Genomic DNA, 22,678 nt, shown 5'->3' with positions numbered 1-22,678 from the left:
ACACATTAACTCTGTTGATGTTGTAATGTTGACAGCCACAGCCATTCACTCATTAATCCACTGGGGGAACTATAGAGTCAAGAATTCGCCTGGATGCCGCACATGGTGACTGAAACATGCAGACACTTCTTGGAAAGTGCTAACCACTTTGCTACCGTACCTCCCTTGTGTGTGATCTTGGAATGAGAGACATAAGTTACAGTGCTTACACACAGTAGTGGTTTATTTCGTTACACCCATGGTTTACATGTTTACATAATACAATACTCTTAATTTCCTCTTATTATTTCATAGTGGTTAAATTGTAAAAATATAAGTCTATTAAAAATAATACTAAAAAGAAGGTTGAGCATTTTAAGTTAGGTACATGCTGTTTGTGCTTGATTCTCCTTCATAAAAATACAAGTAGTGCTTTTATATGTTGATATAAATGTCAAGAAACTACACAACTGTTAGGGCTTTGTCATTCCCATTCCAAGATTTTGCCCAGAATCAGTCAAAGAGGATCCCTCAAAGGTTCGGGTTTCCTCCACAATAAAAAGTTAGAAGTTTGGGAGAGTTAAACCAGGATGAATAGCAGATGTTATCCTGGAGTCCAGCTGCCTCTCATCTCTGCTCAGTGTAACAGTCAGTACATACACATAGTATTAAAAAGCAGTACAATAAGACTTCAGTGAATACTGCAACATTTATGCTGTGGACATTTTCCCTGGATTTAGTATAATTGTTGGAGTGAATAATTGGAATAAGCTGCCTTTATTATGTAGTGGACAGCAAAGGGGGCTGTAGTGAGGGATGACGTCGCTTCATCTCTTGCTGCAGCTGCTCCTTCAGAGTGGACACCTGAGAAAAAGAGAGTAAAGTTTATTGAACATGAACAATGCATTCTCATATGGGCTGTAGTCCTTCAGTTGTTTGGACAATTAGTCATTTTTTATTAGTGGACTAATTAATTTTGCAGAAATGTGAAAGCATGGAGAGTGTGAGTTTTGGGGAGTGACAGGACAGTTTAACCTTCCTTTTCACTTATGAAGTTGCAGTTTATTCATATTGCTCTGTATACATAATTTTGTAAGCTTTTGTCATTGCTTACAAAATCAATCAATTCTTTTCGTCAATTGATCGATGCCCAGAACATGTCTTTAGTCAACCAAGAATTTCTTTGCCTACAGCCCTAATTTAGCCAAACAATGCATAAAAAAGCTGCAGTTTGCATGGATCAGAAAAATTATATTCACTAATGAAACCATCAAACAAAACTTAAATCTCTTAGCATAATATCATACTCCAAATGACACTTTCCTGAGTAAATATGTAAATAATAAATAGCTCTACCTGCTCTTCCAGTCCCTTGACTCTGTGCCGGTGGGCTCTCTCTCTCATTCCCAGGCTCCGCTCCACGTCCCTTAGATTGACCTTTAACCTCTCAGTCTCTCGCTGAGCCTCGTCTCGCTGACGGCTCAGGCTCTCACAAAGGCCATGGGACTGTTCCATATCTGACAGCTGGGTCTGCTCACCATATGATAAACAGAGGATTATGTAGAAAAAAGGAAACATGCATTAAATCTGACAAAGGAAAATCTATGGTCCTAGCTTCAATTTCATGATGCTGTAACATTTGTGTATGGGCCCCCGACATATGGCTCATGGTTGCAGTGATAATGTCCATAAAAGGAAGGACTATAAGGGACACTGGCAGACATAGATAGACTTTATTTATATATGTAAACCTGGTTGGAGCTATTGGCTAGACTCCAACAGAATTTATCTTTTCTTTGAACTAGGGGTGTGTTAAAACTTCAAAAGATCGATATATCATGATACTAAATTTGTATTATGTATTATGGGCTGCTCTATCTATATAAGGCCTTGAGAATTTTTTGTTTTATTTTACAAATTTATTTTGAGCTACAATTTTGTTCGTTTAGGGAAAGAAAACTTGTTTATGTAATGCAGCTGACGTATTTGCTTTCCTTATTTATATATATATATATATATATATATATATATATATATATATATATATATATATATATATATATATATATGCAATACAGTGCAATACAGTGTTATTATTTTTACTAAATATGTCACTTTATACCATGGTTTGAGTTTTTTACCTGTAGTATTAGTATCTGTTGCTGTGCTTCTTGTAGCTCCTGTTCGACCGTGTTTAGTGATCGATCCAGACGGCTTTTCTCAGCAGAGAGCCGCATGGTGCCCTCTTCAGACTTCAACTTCTGACGCTCAACCTGAATAAGATATTAGAACAAATTGAGAAGGCATCTCAAACTGAGATTGTCTGTCAATGTTGTATGTTATGTTTATAGAAGAGTGTCAGATGTCAGAAGCTAAGCAGGGCTGGGCCTGGTTAGTACTTAAATGGGGAAACACTGGGAATTCCAGGTGCCACAGTGACAGTGGCGTTGTGTCATACTAGGCAAGGCACAACCCACATTGTTTAGTATGACTGTGGTGTGTGCATGATTGTTGGTGGTGGTCAGAGGGGCTGATGGCACTGATTGGCAGCCTCACTTCTGTCATTCTTACCCAGGGCAGCTGTGACTACAATAGTAGTTTACCACCACTGAGTGAGGAGTGACTGAATGATGCACAAAATTGTAAAATGGCTTTGAGCGTCTGGAAAAATGCTATATAAGAATAATATCTGCGTAATCCCTCAGTTGTCCGGGTCTGATCCATAGCAAAGATGAAATTTAAATCTGTCAACTAGACAAATTGTTGTAGGAGTTAAGACGTTTCACTGCTCATACAAGCCGCTTCTTCAGTTCTGGTCAGATTGCTGGTCTTATGGCCTTATATTTGTCTGAATGGGAGGGTCTAACTACACTGAAACTGTAAGCAGCTATTGGCTCCAGTTTCAGCCTTAACGGCCCTATTCAACCTGTAATGACCGCCTATTGTTCTCTTTCTTTATTCCTGTTTGTTTTGGGTCTGAGAATAGAGTTGTAGATCGGTGAGAGATTATGTCTCAGGCCTCCATTCCTGTTTAAGGAAGGATTGTCTTTCCTAACAAAAATAGCTTCTTTAACTGCCCTCTCAAACCATTTCTTTTCTCTGGCTAAGATCTGAACTTAACTATCTTCAAAGGAGTGTTTAGTGGCTTTGAGATGAAGATGTACAGCAGACTGGGGTCCAGAGGAGCTCTCGCGCCAGTGTTGGTTTCAATGTAGTTAGCTCTTCCCTTCAGACAGATATATGGCAGAATCCACCCACAATCTGACCAGAACTGACGGCTTGGATGAGCAGCGAAACGTCTTTCATCTGTGCTGTATAAGAATAATGCATTATTACTTTGTCTAGTGTGTTTCTTAGAGCGTTTTTGTCCTTCTCCAGCCTCACAGCTTGCCTCTCGGCGTCTTTCTTCTCGGTCTCTAACATGGCCACAGCCCTCTGGAGGCTGCGCAGTCGCTCCTCCACAGCAGAGCGCTCGTTTTGAGATGACTCTAGACACCGCTGGACCTCGGTGAGACTGATAGAGCACTGATGGAGAGTCTGAGGAGAATGACAATGTTCACTGGACTCCGTGTCTATTATTAAGTGTGGGCATGTGAATGTGGTGTCTATTACAAATGTGTTAGGATAATGGTGGTGTGTAGAAGCGTTACCTCCTGCAGGTGGCTGATCTCAGTTTCCAGTTCCTCTCGTTTGACCTCACTGTGTTTTAATTCACTTTGCAGGCTTAGCACTTGTTCATTGAGAGCAGCAACATTTCTCCTGCTTTCAGATAAAGATGCTCTGGTTTCATCCATTCGCTCCTGATGAAACAAAACACCATCAGAACTTCTTTAGTCCTCACCATGTCCCCTGTTCCTCACTCACCTTAAGCTGCTGCCTCTCCAGCTCTGATACAGAGAGTGACTTCTGCAGTGCTGAGAGGCGGCTCTGTGAGCTGCTCTGAGCTGCTGTGGCCTCGCTCACATTCAGGTTGAGAGTCGCAGCTCTCTCTTTGAGCAAAGTTTCACTTTCTTGAGCTCTGAGCAAAGCCTGACTCAGTCGGTCGACCTCTCTTTGCAGTTGAGACACTCGTGCCTCACCTTCGGCCACCTATTAAGAGGAAATAAATAAAACCATGTAGTTGCTCCACATTTCTCACTGTCTTGAAGAATGTTTCATACTGCACCTGTTTAATGAGAGCGTCATGTCTCTCTTGGGCCAGTTGGCTCTCGACTTCTCTATCTCCCACACTCAGCCTCAGCCTCTGCAGCTCTCCTTCCAGACTGCGCCTCCCCAGCTCCACTCGAGTCGCCCGGGCCTCCGCTGCCTCTAGTGCTTCCCGCAAGTGCCTCCTCTCTCCCTCCAGGCGCATTTCTGCAGCCCGCTGTTTGTTTAGCTGATCCTACAAGACAGGAAAAGCAATGATGGGGTCTATTTGATTTATATATGCTCAGACATACAAGAGTTTAGAAGAAAATAGGTTGCATAAACACAGACTGTAGACAGACGCCTATAGACCGTTATAGAGCCCATGTCTCTTAGTGCTTCCAAAACCATGTCTCTTAGTGTGGCTGTAGGTTTTAGTGTTAAAATTTTAAGAAAAACTTCATAACAGTCATGTAGAGCCCTGATTAGATGCAGGACTGGGTGGGGCCTGTGGCATATGTTGTTATCTTATTCTGGGACACTTGGCTGCAGGACAGTGCTGCTCCGCTGAGGGGCCATATGGCTGTGTCAGATCAGGGCTTGTTGTTGTACCTGGACCTGTTTCCTGTCTGCTTCAGCGGTCTGCAGTGCTTGCCCCAAGTCCTTCAGTTTGTCCATCAGAGTGCGTCTCTCTCTGTCTGCTCTCCTCACAGCCTCCTCCTGCTGCTGCAGCACCATCTGAGTGGAGGTCAGGCGCTCATCCACCACACGCTTCACTAAAGTCGGGTTCATCACACGTTAGAAGAGGACATATTTTGATGTATAATAATAAATATCTGACCTTCCTGGGTTTCTTGTAAACTGTTCTGTGTCTGAGCCAGGCGTGTTTGAGCAGCATCTCTTTGGGCTCTGAGTTCTTCCAGTTCACGCTGTAGGCCACTCATCTGTGAGCGGACATCATCCTGAAAAAATTGTATAAAATATCAATAACACATTGACATGAGGGACTTGAGTTTATTCTGTGCTTTCGCCTCACCCTCTCTCTCTGAGCCTCTCGCAGCTCCAGCAAGAAGTCCCTGAGTCCACTCCTGAGTGAGTCTGAGTCCAGGTCTGAGGTGGAGAGAGGTGTGTCTGCTCTCTCCGGAGACACAGGACCAGAACCCAGAGTGTTGTCAGGGGTGCTTGTGCGCACTTCTGTCAGAAACCAAGGATAAACAAATTAGTACTACCTGGTATTTTATACCCACTCTACAGTATATGATAAAAACAAAGTAAATACTTGACTCTGACTGGGACATTATAGCTCTACCTTTCGGTGGAGAAATAGTGGAGCGCAGAGGAGAGATGCTCTGGTGTCGGGACATAGATGTAGGTGAAGTAGAGCTGCCCCCTGGACTCCTCCCTCTGCCCCCTCTGCGCCCCGCCCCGATGCCCAAGGTACGTGTGAGTGTGGACTGTAGACTACTCAGTCTGAACTCCAGCTCCTTCCTGCTGATCTCAGAGCGGGATAGTTCAGCCTCTGTGGCGGCCAGGCGACCCTGTGTCTCGCTCAGTTGCAGACTGGAATGAGCCACTGCGTCCTGGGCTGCCTGAGCGCGGAGAGACAGGTTTTTGGCTTCGTCCTGGAGCTTCTTCTCACAGCCATGTGCATCCTGCAGCCGAGCAGTCAGCTCCCTCTCACAGACGCGCCACCCCGACTCACAGTCCAGTAGGCGCTTCTGTGTCACAGAGAGCTACAGGACAAACACAGTTTCTGGTTATTACCTTTTTCTTGACAATACAGTACAACACTGTGCACATAACAGCAACAGTTCAGTGAGTGTTTGTGGCACTCACTTCTTTTTTCAGAGAGTCTCTTGTTGTCTCTACATCCATTAGCTTCTGTTTCAGAGTGAAGACCTCCCTACTCTTCTCCTCCTCTCTTTGCTCCTCCAGAGAGAGGCGAGTCTGCAGCTCTGCCACCTCTCTACTCCTCTGCTCCTTCTCTGCTTCCAAAACCTTCAGCTAATGCAAAAGAACATTCAAAGTTAAAGGTTCATTACAAATGTCATATCTCAGTGTATTTCATATGCCGCACATGGACATAGGACACCTCCTCACCTGTCTGCGTAGCTCCTGTAGCTCTCGCCGAGCCTCCAGTCGGGACCTCTCCACATCTCGGAGGCAGCTGCGCAGCTCTGTCACCTCCTTCTGCGCGGACAATAGGTTCTCCTCCAACACCATCAGCCTCTGCTCCTTCTCCTCACACTGTCGCCTCAAGCTGATAAATACAAACCATGTATCTTATTGTAATAATAAAAGCTCAAATATCTTTTTCAAGTTTGCGAATCCTCAGGTCTTCACTGCTGAAAACCCAAAAATTATATCAACTACTAAAAATGTTTAGGGTTTCACATTTCCAGTCAATAAAAAATATCAGGACAGATACTCACATATTTGTTTTTATTAGGCTAAAAAAAAAAGGATCGGCCCACTTCTTAATTGGACTTTTAGTCCACCTGGTAAATATAACATAACATAAGCCAACGCAGCATAGACTGTAAATGCTCTAAGGAAGGCTATATGCCCCATATGCTTACTTACTTTTTTTTAACAGCTTAAATATATTTTGTACTTTCACATCTTGACAAATCTCTCAATCTGTTTTATTCTCTCATTCTTCAATCATAGCTACCCTAATGCTCACTGACAAAGCAATTATATGAATATGAAGTGTTATGCCACGGGACACAAGATAGATAGATACTTTCCCAGAAAAAGGGAAATTCAGGTGTCCATGTAGCTCATTCATACATTTCATCACACAGTAAAATAGACAGATCTTAAATATAAAAACAATTAATAATTAAAAGCTTAATAATTAAAATCTTATTGATACAAATTACATATAACATCCATATAAAAAGCTGAATGCGTGGACTGAATTACCAACCTTTGGAAAGTGTTATCTGGTGCTTACCTGATCTTGTCTGTCTCTGCACTCCTCACAGTCTCTCGGAGAAGAGTGTTTGATTGGCTGAGAGTGTCTCTCTCTTTGGTGACATCATTGAGGCTGCAGCGCTGCTCTGTCACTTCTCTCCTGAAGTTATCAGCTGAATCCTGAGTTTGGTTCAAACGACGCTCCGCCTCCAGTAAATCGTGTCTGAGCTGGTCCCTCGTCTCTTCACTGGCTGAGAGAGAGGCCCGGCACTGCTCCAACTGAAGAAGGAAATGTGGAAATAGACAAAAAGACATTCAGAAACAGGATAAAACTTAACCAATAATTTTCAGTTAAACACCAAACTGAAATTCCCCAGTTTTGCATTTGTAACTGTTATAAAATGTGTAATTAATCTCAAAATTTTAGCATCAACCAAAGTAATTAAAAATAACTAAACTAGTACTGGCCATCACAGTTTATTTTATGGTATGATTTATTTGTACTATTTTTACTACACACATTAATTTATTATAAAGGTATCAAATGATAATGATTAACTGACAGCATGATGCCAGTGTACAGAGAATTTCCAAGCAGTTTTTTTGTAAAATGATCATAAACCATTGTCAAATATTTCATTATTAAATAATAATAATAATAATAATAATAATACTTTTTTTTAAAAAGACGTTATCTGACCATTATTCTGTAGGTTCTAAAATGGCACAGTAGCTTACCTTTTTTAAAGCTTAATCATTATAAATTGTATTGTTTTTTAATTGATTAATAGTGATAAACTGATCGAACAATTAACCATAACCCCCCCTAATTTGTACCTCTCTTAAAGCCAGATCGGCCCTGGACTGGATATCAGTGCACGTCCGCTGAAGTCCTCTTAGCTCTCGTTCATGAGCAGAGGCTGAATCCTCGAGCTGACACCGAAGATCCTGCAGTTCAGTGTTCAGAGCTCCGACTCTGATCTGTGGAAGCACAACATAAAGTTAGATATCCTCCTCAATAATAATATAAAGTAACAAGTTTATCTGTTTTTCTGACCTGCTCCTGTTCTTTGCACAGAGACACCTCTCTGGTCATCTTCTCCACCTCCAGCAGTGCAGTGGACAGTTCGGTCTGTAGGCCAGAGACTTTCTCACACAGAGCTGCTTTCTCTGCTTCCTTAATTGAGAGAGCCTAGGAACAGCATAACAGAGTGGTCCATATTACATAAAACTATTACTTCCATGAAGACTACTACTACTACTACTATCAACTACTGTTACTAAGGGTAACAGTGGCTCAGGCATTAGAGCACTCATCCACCAATCCACTTGGTTCTGTCACTCTGCCCTTAGGCAAGACACTTCACCCACATTGCCTAATATGAATGTGCTGAACGTGTATATGATGAGCAGTGGTACAGATTGACAACCTAACTTGTGTCTGTTTACTCCATGACAGGAGCAGCTACAGATGTAGCTTATCACCAGGTGTGGAATGAATGTATAATAACAGTGTAAGAGGCTTTGACAACTACTCCTACTACCAGTACTGTAATTACTGTACCTATCCACATCAAACAAAAACAATGAAAACATTTTCTCACATTAGTATTACATTTGTAGCAGTGTACAGGTGTGATTCCTGTCAGCTGAAATGACTAGAAGTCATAAGACTAACAAGGCAAATTTGTGGGTCCTTAACAAAAATGATAAGGTGCAACATCTGTGTATTTTTGTTTTATATTTCCATAAAATTCCCCCTTTATGCCCTTATGTCTGACCTGCTGTTTGTCAGTCTCAGCCTGCAGCAGACTCTGGTCCCTATGGTGCTGGAGGGTTCTCAGTTCCTCCTGTAGTTCCTCTCTTCGACTCTTGGCTTTAAGCAGCTGCTCCTCTGTGTCTTGCCTCAGTTTCCTCATTGATGCCTCATGATCCATCAACAGATTATGACGTAATGCTTCCTGGAATAAAAAAGACAAAAATATTATTAGTACAGTCATATTGAAACTTTTCACACCAAGTACCTAATCTAAACAATACTAAACCAGGAAAAAAAACTTAAGGCTAAAGCATAACACATTGGGTTTATACTTGCCTCACAAAGGACTACAATGAATTAATTTATTAATTATTAATTAATTGATTTGCTCAAAAATAAAAAATAAAAAACTTGTGGACTAGAGCTGTGGAGAACATTGACAGTAATGTAGAATTTAAATAAAACTGTGTTTTCTCTAGGAAAAACAAAAATACTGGCAAAACTATGTTATCAAAAGTTTAAAAAGTGACCGCAGTACTTACTTCCTCCTTTGTGGGAAAAGGTTCAACAATGTGAAAACCACTTAGTGCCCACTGCTCACCTTCTCCGAGATGAGCCTCTCCACCTCCTCTTGGTGTTCGGAAATGGTTTTGCGGAGGACCAGTTGGGCTTGGTTCTGGACACTGTTCAAAGCCTGAGTCAAAGTCTGTTTTTCTCTTTCTAATTGAGCCACAGCAGTCTCCCCATCAGAGCGAGCACGCTTCACTTCAGCTGGAAACAAACAAGAAATGTTAAAGATTCAGACTGTGTAACCTTTCTTGGGATTGTCTTTTCTATCTTTACCAAGAATGTACCGCAGTATGGCATTACACTTATCTATTGTTTTTATTTAGTTATTACTATACAGCGACAATGTACATAAACATTTCTATAAGCATGGACACAGGCAGGTGAGGACACCAGGCCAAGATATAGGTCAGATTTGTGGAGAGGCAATCCGGCTCACAGTAAGAATACATGTTTTTCAATAGGTTTTTGAGCAAAATAAATACGATCCATCCATTTTCTTCTGCTTATCTGGGGTCAGGTCTCAGAGGCAACAATGTAAGCAGGGACTTCCAGACTTCCCTTACCCCAGACACGTCCTCCAGCTCCTCCGGTGGGACCCCCAAGGCTTTCCCAGGCCAGCCAAGAGACATAGTCCCTCCAGCGTGCCCTGGGTCTTCTCTGGGGCCTCCTCCCGGTGAGACATGCCTCCCTAGGGAGGCGTCCAGGGGGCATCCTGAACAGATGCCCAAGCCACCTTAGCTGCTCCTCTCGACATGGAGGAGCAGCAGCTCGACTCTGAGCTCCTCCCGTGTGACTGAGCTCCTCACCCTATCCTCACCCTATCAGCCACCCTGTGGAGGAAACTCATTTCGGCCGCTTGTATCCGCAATTTTGTCCATAGGTGAGGATAGGAATGTAGATTGGCCGGTAAATCAAGAGCTTTGCCTTTCGGCTTAGCTCCTTCTTTACCACAACAGTCAAGCTCCATCCTTCTCTCACTCCTGAACAAGACCCCGAGATACTTGAACTCCTCCACTGGAGTCAAGGACCCACCACCCACACGGAGAGGGCAAGCCACCTTTTTCCGGTCGAGAACCCTGGCGCTGATTCTCATCCCAGCCGCTTCACACTTGGCTGCAAACTGCCACAGTACCTGCCTACAACATCATCTGCAAACAGCAGAAATGAGATACTGTGGTTCCCGAACCAGTCCCCCTTCTTAAACAGAGGGACCACCACCCAAAATAAATACCTGTAATTAAATTACCGGTAAGTAATTAATTAATCTAAAAAGTTGAATGCCATAGTGTGGAACATTTCAAGCAATAATATCTCCATAAACACAAGCATATGGCATAACGTGCACCAGAAAGGTACATAGTACACCTTTAAGTAAATGGCATATTATTAAAATATATAATAATTTCTAACAGTGCATTCATAGATGATACTTTTACTACTTTTGTCCTACTGTCCACTCACCTGCTGTAGTCTCTGAACGGACTCTGAGTGTTTGGTTCTCTGTCTCCAATTGCTTATTAAGGGACTCGATTTGAACGAGCTGCTGCTGAACCTCAAACAGACTGGTCTCCAAAGTCTCTCTCTCAGACCTGCATAAATACATAAAAGGAACACATTTTTCTAACAATTTAAGCATTTATTTACAAAAAAAAATATAGGTGTTAAGCATTTTAAATGATATCTGTTGGGTAAATTGGATGGGTTTTGGCCATATAGAATATCTGCTGCCCATGTCCAGCCAGGAAGCAAAATTATAAATCTATAAATCAAAAGTGTCACACTAGGGAAACAAGGCAAGATTTTTTCAAATTTTTTTTCATCTTTAATTCTATTTATAATGTTAACTATGTTGTTGTTGTTTTTTTTTGTAATATTAAAAAAAATACACCAAACACAAGAAGAACTCCTCACATAATGACTACATGGCTTGGTAATCTAACCTTCTTGCTTTGAACGCTAACCACTCTGTTAAGCCAGCACCAACAGTAAATGTAATTCAGTCCACTAATCAACAGAACTTACCTAAATGCTGTCAGTTCCTCAGACAGTAGTGTATTTTCTCTTTCAGACGCTGCCAGTTGAACCACTAGAGCAGCTTTGTCCCGGGCCAGTTCAGCCCGCCCCCGTCCTGCCTCCTCTAGGGCCACCTCATTCCTCTGCCCTTCTCCTTTGACCAAACTCAACTCCGAACTGAGAGATGTCACCTCCCCACAGAGCTATCAACACAAAGCAAGGTTTAAAACTGTATATAATGTAATAGGGCAATAGCTTTTAATTCACTCTCTATAGGTGAACCTTTAATTGTGATATGATTGTGATCCGCATTTGTGTGTTCAATTTGTATGTTATTTTTATGAAAACTGAACAGCAATCATACAAATGTCAAGATTTCTACAAAAACTATACCTTTACTTTTATCAACACTTTGTAACCAGTTTTACTAAATCAAAAATTTAAATATTCATCAGTACAGTCTGACATGGTCTACCAGTGTAGTTATTTTCTTGAGTATAGATTATGTTTAAATAAAATATTGTAGAAGAAACATCCCTCAATTGCATGCCGATACATTGTTGAATATGTACTGTCCAAATTCAGATAAATACATCAATTATTTTAGATCAATAATTATTACTTTGAGAAACTTCAAACATAAGCTCCTAACTTCTTTACCTGTGTGACTCTCTCCTGCAGTTTTAGTCGATCTGCTCGCAGACTCTGGAGCTCTGCTTCCATCCCAGTGCGGCTCAGCTCTGTGTCGTGGAGAGATTGTTGTAGAGTTATCCTCAAAGAGTCCAACTCCAGACGGCCCTGCTCCAAACGCACAAGTTCATCTCTGATCGTCAACTTCTCCTGCTCCGCTTCACGCCTCTGAGTGTGGAGGAGGGACTTTTCCTCCTCAAGCTGCAAGAATGAGAAAAGACGAAGCCTTAATTAAGATGTCTCCAGTTATACACACAGAGGAAGACAGTTTAGAGCATTAATCTTAATTTGTGTACTAGTTAAAATTATTTTACTTGTTTCAGGATGTTTCAATACATTGCTTCTTATTTTCTGTGAAATTATTTGGCAATACATTGAGCAAAATTATTGTGAGCCATATACAGAATAAATCCTAATTTATAAAAAACTAAACAAATTAAGATTAGTATTTTCCAGTCATGTCATGTTAGCCCATACTCTATGTTTTTGAACATGTACATTTGTTTCAAATAGTGCATCAATGACAAACAAATATCAAAGAGCATTATTCCATACCGAAAATGAATTTGGTTGTGTAAGATTAAATAAATGTCAATTGCGTCTAAATGCACTATATTAAAACAAGTGAGAGTGTAAGGTTGTATTGCCTGGAGGATGTAGGAGTTGAGGTCAACTTTATCCTGGGTCAAGCCCTCATTTAAATTTCCCATTTTGGTCAAAGAGTCCCTGAGTGCTGCCTCCTCAGACTGCAGTTTGTTTAACAGCAGGGACAGCTCTGTATTACGACTCTCCGCCTAAAACAAAAAAATGCATTGAAAATATATACCAAAAGTGAAATGTCATCAAATATATGACAAAATTATCTATTTACTTGAGCAAGAGCCTTGGAAAATTGGTCCTTCTCTCGCTCCAGCAGTTGCCTTTCTACCTCACCTTGTTGGCAAGTCTCCTTCACTGCAGATAGCTCACCTCTCTGGGCTGAGGCACGATTCTCACTCTGCTCCCACTGTTTCTGTCTGCACATGAAATACACAGACACAAATTTACAGTTCTATGCATCTGTCTGTCACTCACGCCATCACATAAAATGATCTATTAATGAATCCGGGATGCTGGTAAGACCATTTAACCTGTTTCAAGGCCTTTCTCGCTTTTTTCAAGATATTTTAGCCTAAAATAAGAAAACAGATCTAAGAAAAAGCTCCATCAAGTGAATCCATCTAAATGAACCCTTACAAATTGATTGCTATTCTATCATTTAAACTAATGTATATTCCTTTTTTATAGTGTTAAAATGGATACGGGATCCCCCTTTCTTCTTTTTTTTTCAAGCAGTTACACCTTACATGCGCTGTGCCTCTGTCCGGGTGCGGTCCCTCTCCAGTGCCACGACTTCTCTCTCCTCTCTCTCCATGTCCCGTTCTCGTTGCATCGTCGCCACTGACAACTGCAGCTTCTCACATTCCATCTGCAGCAGTTGTGCATTGGACAGAGTGGACTGTAGGGATTTCTCCAGGTTCATCTTTTCACTACAGGAAACCACAATACAGTTATATTTTGGTTACAAGTCAAGTAGCACAATATTTCAAAAACAAGTAACAAGAACCTAAACACTAATACTAGACTAAACAAAGACAAAAATACAACCAACAGGTAAAAGCAGGTCTAACCCAGGGATTAACTCTGGGACAAAGGCAAGTTTATTTGTTTAGCAAAATTCATACACAAGGTAATTCAAAGTGCTTTACAGAATAACAAAGAAATTATAATCATTATACTACAAATCAAAACATAAATAATCACAAATAATCATCATAATGTGCAGAATAAAAACCTTTCAGTCATATGCAGCTAAACAGAACTGTTTTGAGCCTGGATTTAAACATTGTCAAAGTAGAAGCCTGTCTCACAGCTTCTTGTATGAGTTTAGCTGGAGAAAGTTTAGCTGGAGAAAGTTGTTTTGCATCCACACACTGATCTGTTGGATACAGTGGCAGAGTGAATCCACTGGTCCATATTCACCTGCTGCAGTGAGACATGTGATGACAGTGTCATCTGCAGAGTTGTGGTAGGACACATTATTGGTGCGTATTAACTGGCCTAACAGCAGCATGTAGAGATTGAACAACAGGGGTGCCAGGATTGACCCCTGGGGCACCCCACGGGTCAGGGACATTTTTATCTGAGACACATTTTCCACTTTTAACAAAGTACTCCCTGTTTTCTAGATAGGAATTGAACCAGTTTAGTGGTGTACCAGTCTCTAGTCTCTGTAAGAGGATCCCATGATCAACAGTGTCAAAGGCAGCACTCAGATCTAACAGGATCAAGACTGAGACTTTGCCTGCATCAGTGTTGGATGTCATTTGCCACCTTGATAAGAGCAGTCTCAGTGCTGTGGTGGGGTCTAAAACCTGACTTGAAAACACCAAAGGAGTTGTTCATTTGGAGGAAGTTGGACAGTTTTGTCAGTTACAGGTGCAAAGTGAATCAACTCTAAGTGTCTAGATGGCTGCAGGAGTGTTATTTGCGTCATGGAATAGATGGCATTTTTTAATGCCCTGAACCTTGTTATTAAAGAAACCCAAGTCTAAACAAGGACCAAACTTCAGACACAGTTTATGCTATTATTAGTATTTTTTTCATAGTAGTCAGTAACCAGTAACCAGTTTTTTGGGGGGGTTTTCGGAAGGAGATTACATTTTTGAAAAATGTTGTTTCGGAGCCGGAGAGTGGGCAGTGACTTTTGAGCTCCATGAACTTTGGTACAAAGATACAGAACAACGAGACAAGCAAAAACTTTAACTGAGGCATAGCCCTATGATGAACAAGAATATTGGAGTGAAATTCCGACACCACATTGATTGCATTTTTATAAAACCTATCCACTCCTAGGTTTTTGGTCCAAATGAGCTCAGATTTAGTATGCCACATGTAGAGACATTGAAATTAATTACCGGTATTTTTGTTGTGATTCTCATCACACTCATTTCCTGTTTCTTTGATGACTTCTGATAACCACAAGCACTGGCTTAGAGAGCTCAAATTTGAATTACAAATGAACGACACAGGCCTGAATACAATAGAATATGGTGTGTAATAAAACTGAACACTAAAGCTCCTCCTATCGTGAACTTAAAATGTCAACATTATTCGATTTGTATTGAACATGGGGATTAAATCTATGCATGAAAAGATGCAGAAAATGTTATTATGGATATGAGATATTTTTTTCACAGTTGTCCAGCAGAGGCGCAAAGACAAAAAAAAAACATTTTAAAAAATCTTACACACATAGTCCAACCCATAGTCTGCATGAAGAAGGAGATTAAGTGAGTGTGACTTATAGCATTTGGCTACAGTCGAATGAAGCTCATTGAGGCTAGCAATTACAGGGGAAAGTTTGGAGCCCAGTACCAACTGTGAATATCATAGCAACCAAAGAGCCAATCCGGAAGATAATGCCCCTTCCTGCCCACATCACTGGTTTAGCAGGGAGCGGGCACTTAGCAACAATCTCAATCAAACCTGTTGCTAATGCTAGCGGGAAGGACCTCAGGGAAAGAAGGCACCTGATTTGTCCGTTATTAATGTTTATATCCAGACAAAAGAGTCAAATAAAAACACCAGGGTCATGTAGAGCCGGTAAATACAAACATTTCAAGACCAAAATGACAAGTTACAGCAGTTACAGACATAGGGGTAACAATTTTTCAATGTAAAGTGAAGTGTGTTGACGGAGCCATAAACAAGCCCATGCTCACACGCTGGCTAGCAGGTTAGCTATGTTCATTTATATACACAGTCTATGGTCCTACTGGATTGGAATTTGAATCACTTATACACTGACTTATTGTCATTAATTAGTGAAACTTAGCAGAAAATTCTGTTATGTGGCCCTGGCCAGAAAAGCCATGGCCTATTTTGTACAGTTTTGCCTCTAGGGTCGCAATCAAAGACTTTCTGTTATCCGTAAGTTAAAAGGACTCCATGTTTCACCACATCTACTGCTTATTCTGTACACCAGCATCATCCAACCTGTCCTACTGTACTGTTCACCATGTTTTCTTACCATGCTCACAGTTAAAAACCGTAATTCATTTACAAAAATAACCCACCTAGCAGCAAAAATCATTGGTCTCCCTACTCCCAGTCTGTCACAGTTAAACTCTAAAGCCATCACTCGTATAGCACAGACAATAACACAGGACCACACTCACCCACTGCACCGGTACTTTACTCTACTGCCTTCAGGACGACGATACAGGACTCTCAGATGTAACAAAGCACGCTTCAAAAATAGTCTCATACCCACAGCCATTATTAACTTGAACAATTTATAGACTACGGAACTCTAATTATCATTATGCACTTTTACAATGTCAATTACCTGCCTTTGTGTTTGTCCAATATATGTGATGTGTTTGTGTGGCATCGTATGTATGTATGGCGTTTTCTCTGTGTGTTTTTGACTGTGAAGACAAATTTCCCCTCGGGGACAATAAAGTAACTAACTAACTAACTAGGGTCCTCCCACGTTATCTGAGTTGAATTCTATAAAATGTGACATGTTGTTAATCATTGTCATTAAATTAATTAGCAGTCATTAGTCATTAAAAAAGTGAGTCTAAATAGAATAATATAACTTTGAGAATCCCCATGTTTCTTGAAGTGCCTACCTGGCCAAAATGTCTCTCTCTTGTTTGATTCTGTCCCTCTCCCTCTGCACAGCCTCCCTCTCTTTCCAAGCACTGTCCCGATCTCGTTGCAGTGCCTGGCTCTTCTGCTCCAGATCTTTTTTAGCTGTATCAGACTCTGAGAGCTGCTTTCGTAGCTGCTGAATCGAAGACTGGGCGGACTGCAGTCGCCCACGGAAATCCTTCAAAGACAAAGTTAGTGTTTGAAACATTAAACCTTTCTCATTGTAGACAAGACTATCTGACTAAATGCTTTATATACAATATAGTATCTTTCATTATGTTGTATTGTTTCTTATTGAATTTGTATTGAATGTTATTTGTCAAGGACAAGGTAAGTGTTTAGTCTATTCTAGAACTGAATATTTTCTGTAAAATAACTGAATATTGACTTTCCTAAACTTTAGCATTAAAATAATGTGTTGTTCACATTGACAGAATGAGAAAATGTACACAAGTGTCACCTGTAGCTGTAGTTGTCTGTCGGTGATTGCAGAGCGCAGGGCACAGAGCACCCCTTCAGGCAGGAGTGTTCCAGAGGAGAGACGGGATGGAGAGGACGATCGACGAGAGGCTGAGGGTCTGTGGACCAAAGCCAGGAGAGGGGCCCCCGGGTCCTGGTCAGCTTCTGAGGAGGACTCCCCATCTGTTAGTACGACCTGGAGGAGAGGGGAGGCTAAATCATATTCTCCCCAAACAGTAAATCTCCCATGGAGTTATACAGGCCCTCGTCTTTAATTGGAAATGATGACATTATCATATTAATTTATAGAAAGTGATCGCAACAAAAGCAGCTTCCACAAATGTTGAACCCTATTGTTTGTTAGGGTTTGGCTCCACAAACTGGCCAGGCCAGTCTTAAAGTTATGGATATTGTGTTTAACATCGCATAACATCACAATAATAATACATTTTGCATATATATACATACACAGATGAATAAATACCTGAGCGATGTCTCTCAGTGTGTCGACCAGCATTTCAGTGTGTATCCTCATTGTCAATTGCTCAGTCTCACCTGAACCTGTCTGCTCCTGTGACACAGTGCAACAGGTTACACTGATCATTTTCATGAATGAGTTATAGTAAATTAAGTTTAATGTTACCTCAAGTCTTCTGGTCAGCGCTGCCATTTCTCTTTCTTTTTCCTCTATTTGACTCTTGAGCCTCTCTCCCTCTCGGACAGATTCAGACAACCTAATGAATGACCGTCAGTTTCAGAAAGTATAGGTATTTTTATGGACTTTAAACATTTTTAACTAAAATACACACATACAATAGGCAGGCTCGTGCCCAAAGGCTATCAGTAAGATTGATATAATACTATTACATACCCTGATCATAGTAGTAAACATTAATTAACTAACAGAGCAGGAATTGATATTGACAAAGAGGACAGATTCCTCACATATGTGCTGCAGCGTGACCACTAAAGATATAACAATAACCACGATTTTGTGATTTTGTAGTCTGACAATAATATTACGTTAAGCCACAATCTCCTATGTGCAAAAATATTTGCTCTGTTGCCACTTTCCACCATTTAGTTTTCCCAGTCTCAATCCTTTGGAATATGGCAGCAAATTATAGTTTCATAGACTTACCCGTTTGTAAGATTTGGATATTGTTACATCCCCACCAACCACAAAGACAGGCAATGACATCGGGTGTAATTATGTAATTAACTGTGTAGCTCATGTACCTGATGTTGAGTTCACTCCTCTCTGCATCAGTCCTTGTCTGCAGGTTCATTGTCTTCGTGACCTTCTCTCTGAGCTGCTGTTCCATCTGAAGCCTCAGTCCCCTCTCTCTCTCTAAAGCCAGGGTCGCCCCTCCCTCTTGACTAATCAGGGACGCAGACAGACCCGCACAGGATAGCTGGGCCGTGTGGGACACGCGTGACAGCTCATTACGCATATCTGACAAGTCTCTGAAAGATGACAATCAGGCAGAAATAAACATCATAAGTAAACCATGGCATGATAATGCTCTGTAGCCTGGCCAGCCAAGATTACATGTTCCTGCATTTGAAATGAAAGTATGAAGGGCTGGCTCACTAGGCCACATAATAATGAAAAATAATGTTTCGGTATACACCACTTCTACAGACACACAGTTACTTTACAATACTCATTCACTCAATACTCTGTGGTGGTAAGTTAATACCAACTTTAAAGTTTAGGCATTACTGAAAGGAATGACTCTCATGTCCTTGCCCTCTACTCATGTTTTTGTTTACTTTATTATTTCTGGCAAATGATGATGAAAACAAACATAATAAGTACATGGGTTACTGCACTTTATTTAGATACAAATACATTTTCTGTCCTTTTTTAGAGTTAAACATACATACAACAACATATTTAGAACTACCTTAAGATTTTTTTTTCTAATTTTAGATAATGTTTACCCTTAATGTAGGCCTTATATAGTCTGAGTTAAGATGGTGGTACGCCAAAAAGTGGTACTTGAAAGTTTGAAAACCACTGGTCTAAAGGATATTCATATACATATTCAAAGTCTTAACAGTTTAGTACCTTTCAGTTAAGGTCTTCATTTCACAGATGTGCCTCCTGAACCAAACGACTTGCCTCCACAACATGAGCAGCCGACTGTGTTCACTGCTGAAGTAACTTTGGAAAGACTGAACAGAAAAAAGCAATTGATAAAACAACAACAAAATGACTTGATAAAAGGTGGAGATAAGAGGTGACGTCTCATTTAAAAAAAAATAGCCCATACCTCCTCCGCTCTCCTCCAGTCAGACTCTCTTTGCTCCAGCTCTTCTCGGGCTTTGGTCCAGTCCACAGTCAGTCTGCGAATATCTTGGCTGAGGGCCTCATTTGCCAAACTGGCCTGCTCCAGCTGCTCTCTCAGCATGGCATTAACAGCAGAAAGACTACTGCTCCTAAACACAAAAACAATGTTTTTGAGTAAAGCATTTTCATTACAGGACAGGAAGTGTTTTTTTGTTTTTTTTTACAACACCACCTTTGTTGTTCTTCCTCTAGACGGATTAATGCTTCTTCCAAGTTGTTGTTTGACTCATCTTGATTGTGGCCATTTGATGTTTCACTGTCATTCTGCAAAGTAAATCGAATAAACTATTATATAATAAGTCCCAGCATATAACTTTTTTGCCAAAAAAGGCTAATATAAAAACATTATTGTCATTATGGATGTTTTGATTGCACTAAAAAGATTTTTTTTTTAAAAACAACAACATCATGTATCATTACTATGAGTAGGCTTGCATCTCTACAAACCTGACTGAGGGGCCTGCCAGCTGCCATGGACATTTTATTGCTGGATAAAATGTTCCACCATATGGCATAAAACATATCTATTTCTATGGAAAATGTTCCAAAGCATGGTTTGAGCTCTCTATGTTTATGATGGAATCATGCAGGTGACATGATGTTTGTTTAATTAATAACACTTTTCAATTATTTAAACTAGTTCTGTCTATGCATGTTTTTGTTTTACTGTAAACTTATACTATTATCATTACTTACACTCAGTTTGCACTTTTCGAGTTCAGAGTTTTTTTCTTGCAATACCTGCTCCAGATCCCCACACCTCTTTTTGTACTGAAGGACCTAGACAGACACAACAAAACCAGTAACATTTAATTTCTTTGCGCATTATAAATACATAAATAAACACATACCTTTGCTTGTAGTTTCTGAACCAGCTGTGCCTGCCTCTGCTGCCCCTCCTGGTAGGCGGTGAGTTTGCGTTTGTATGAAGCCTGTTCCTCGTCCAGTCGTCTGCGCAGATCCACGTTCTGCTGGACCAGGCTCCTGGACTCTGAGGTCTGCTCCCCTTCACTGGAGTCAAACCGCAACGTCTGCTCAAGCTGTGTATTTGAGGGAAACATTAAGAGACAATGCAGCATTACAATGAATTTACAGCAGTCAATCACAGTGTAGTGTGAACTTTCAGAAGTAGATGACTTTATTTACCTCTTTAAGGCAATAGAAAATACACAGTGTACATGAATCATGATAAAATTGATGCCTCCAACAAAACTGTCATATTAACTTTTTTTTTTGCTAAATTGCACTGCCCTACCTGCTTGTATCCATGGAGATGTTATTGATTTGCCTAGAATGTACCACAGAATGGAATTAAACTTATCTTTCTCCAAAACAAGTGACTCCACCAAGCCAGATCTGTAGAGAGGCGAGCCTGTTCACAGCAAAAAGGCATGTTTTTCAAAGTATGTTTTGAGCAATAAAGAATCTAGTTTAATAAATGAAAATAGATAAGTTGAATGCCATACTGTGGGACTTTGCAGGCTAAGCAATAAAATTTCCACGATGACAAGCAGGTTTGGACCCCTCACCAGAGAAGTTATATGGTACACCCTTAAAATAAACCTACCCCCTCAACTTAAGTCCTTTATATGTACTAAGAGGTGTTTTTATCCAACTTCTAAGCACAAGTGTTACCTTGTTAACTGATTGATTGGTTGATTGATTGATTGATTAGTGGATTTGTGAAATGGTAAAAGGTAATAGATAAAAGCAATGACAAAAATTGATTTCAACAGATTTCTTCCAGTGGGACAGCTACAGTGGCAATGCACTAGAGCCTTCCTCAGCCCCCCTCTGAAGCCCCTGTTTACAGTCACCATGGGAAACAGATGCTATGGCAACAGTTCACTTCAGTTCCATTCCACTTCAAATCACCGTGGAAACCAGCAAATCTCAGACAAAGACGGAGCACAAAAACAGTCAAATAGTAAAAGGTGACTGTGCTTTTACCATTTCCACAGAGAGACATGTCAATCATGCTGCTCTATAGTCAAAATAACCCATAAAATATAGCTTTAAGTGGAATTATTTTCTGATTTGTAGCTCACCCGCTCACTGATTGCACTGTACTTGATGGCAAGTTCGTCCCGGTCGGCTCTGCTATGAGCAAGTAGATCCTCAAGTTTGGACAGTTCTCCTTGAAGCACACGATTCTCCTCCTGTAGTGACATAACTGAAGACATGGCTCCTAGTGCTGGGAGGAAATACAGATTTATTTAGCTATTAGATATGCTATGATTAATGCTTTGATTAATGGGACGAATATGACATAGTTGTGCATATACTGTTATCGCTGAGGTTCTTAGTGACAATCTCTCTGACTCTGGCCGGAAGACCTGTTAGAAGGGCATCTGGTGAAGGGCCTCTCACAGTCAGCTTCTCCTCAGACAAAACACTCTCTTCCAGTTTCTGAATCACAAATAAAAAACAAACAAAAACAATGTGTTGGGGTTGTATTTGTAATATATACCGGTAGGTTTAAGCAATGTGTAAATATCACTTTATGATGGAATACATTTAGCCCACAAATACCAAAGCCCATCACTACTGACAACCACACGACAATAGTATGATGGTAATTAGGTGATTATGATGTCCCACAAGAGCAGGTGTCACAGCAGACACTCCACAGGCGCTGCGTAATGAAAACTATTACGCACACAATGCATACATACAGAAGCCTAAGTGCAGATGTCCAATGAGCAATATCTGGCACAAATGACTAACTGGTAGCCTAAAGCTTACCTGAATGACAGACTCCAGTTTGTTAGAGTCGCTGTCTGGAGTAGCCGTGTTTTCCTTAGTGCTCATTGCAAGGCCAGCAGATTGACAAATCCCCCAGAGAGTAGGATTAACTCCAAGTGAAACCAAGTAGTCAAAAGTTCTAAAACAGCATCGCTTGCTTATTCAAAGAAAATTTGGTAAAAAGTTCAGTTCCCATGGCCTTCATAGGAGTCGGAATGCGTAAAGTTAAAGGGGCGTGAGTGTGCCGCTTGCCTCTTTGCTCCCACAAAGGCACAGATTGAGGACAGCAGCAGGATTAGCAGGTTTTATAAAGCGCAGCCCTCCTCCACCTCACTCACACTCTTACTATCTGCACATACAGA

At 40.8% G+C, this 22,678-nt stretch overlaps 1 protein-coding gene across 1 annotated transcript; it reads right to left on the bottom strand.

Moving 5' to 3' along the window:
* Positions 1-220: 220 nt before the first annotated feature.
* On the bottom strand, positions 221-22,405 carry LOC117370605 (rootletin-like). The gene is made up of 37 exons (XM_033966066.2): positions 22,317-22,405; positions 21,857-21,980; positions 21,620-21,765; positions 20,423-20,611; positions 20,268-20,351; positions 19,744-19,835; positions 19,495-19,660; positions 19,290-19,396; positions 18,455-18,682; positions 17,859-17,949; positions 17,700-17,786; positions 17,217-17,411; positions 16,735-16,934; positions 13,402-13,584; positions 12,927-13,071; positions 12,703-12,849; positions 12,026-12,256; positions 11,375-11,568; positions 10,814-10,941; positions 9,384-9,553; positions 8,805-8,984; positions 8,081-8,215; positions 7,861-8,004; positions 7,064-7,302; positions 6,205-6,364; positions 5,941-6,108; positions 5,414-5,837; positions 5,141-5,298; positions 4,946-5,066; positions 4,717-4,880; positions 4,145-4,360; positions 3,844-4,068; positions 3,630-3,779; positions 3,316-3,516; positions 2,121-2,252; positions 1,336-1,509; positions 221-843 (listed from the first exon to the last, which is right to left on the bottom strand). Exons 1-37 carry the CDS (start codon positions 22,380-22,382, stop codon positions 760-762), a joined length of 6,048 nt encoding a protein of 2,015 aa, XP_033821957.1. The 5' UTR covers positions 22,383-22,405; the 3' UTR covers positions 221-759.
* Positions 22,406-22,678: the final 273 nt, after the last annotated feature.

This window comes from Periophthalmus magnuspinnatus, chromosome 5, assembly GCF_009829125.3.
Source record: "Periophthalmus magnuspinnatus isolate fPerMag1 chromosome 5, fPerMag1.2.pri, whole genome shotgun sequence".
NCBI lineage: Eukaryota > Metazoa > Chordata > Actinopteri > Gobiiformes > Gobiidae > Periophthalmus > Periophthalmus magnuspinnatus.
This window is presented reverse-complemented; position numbering and strand designations above follow the sequence as displayed.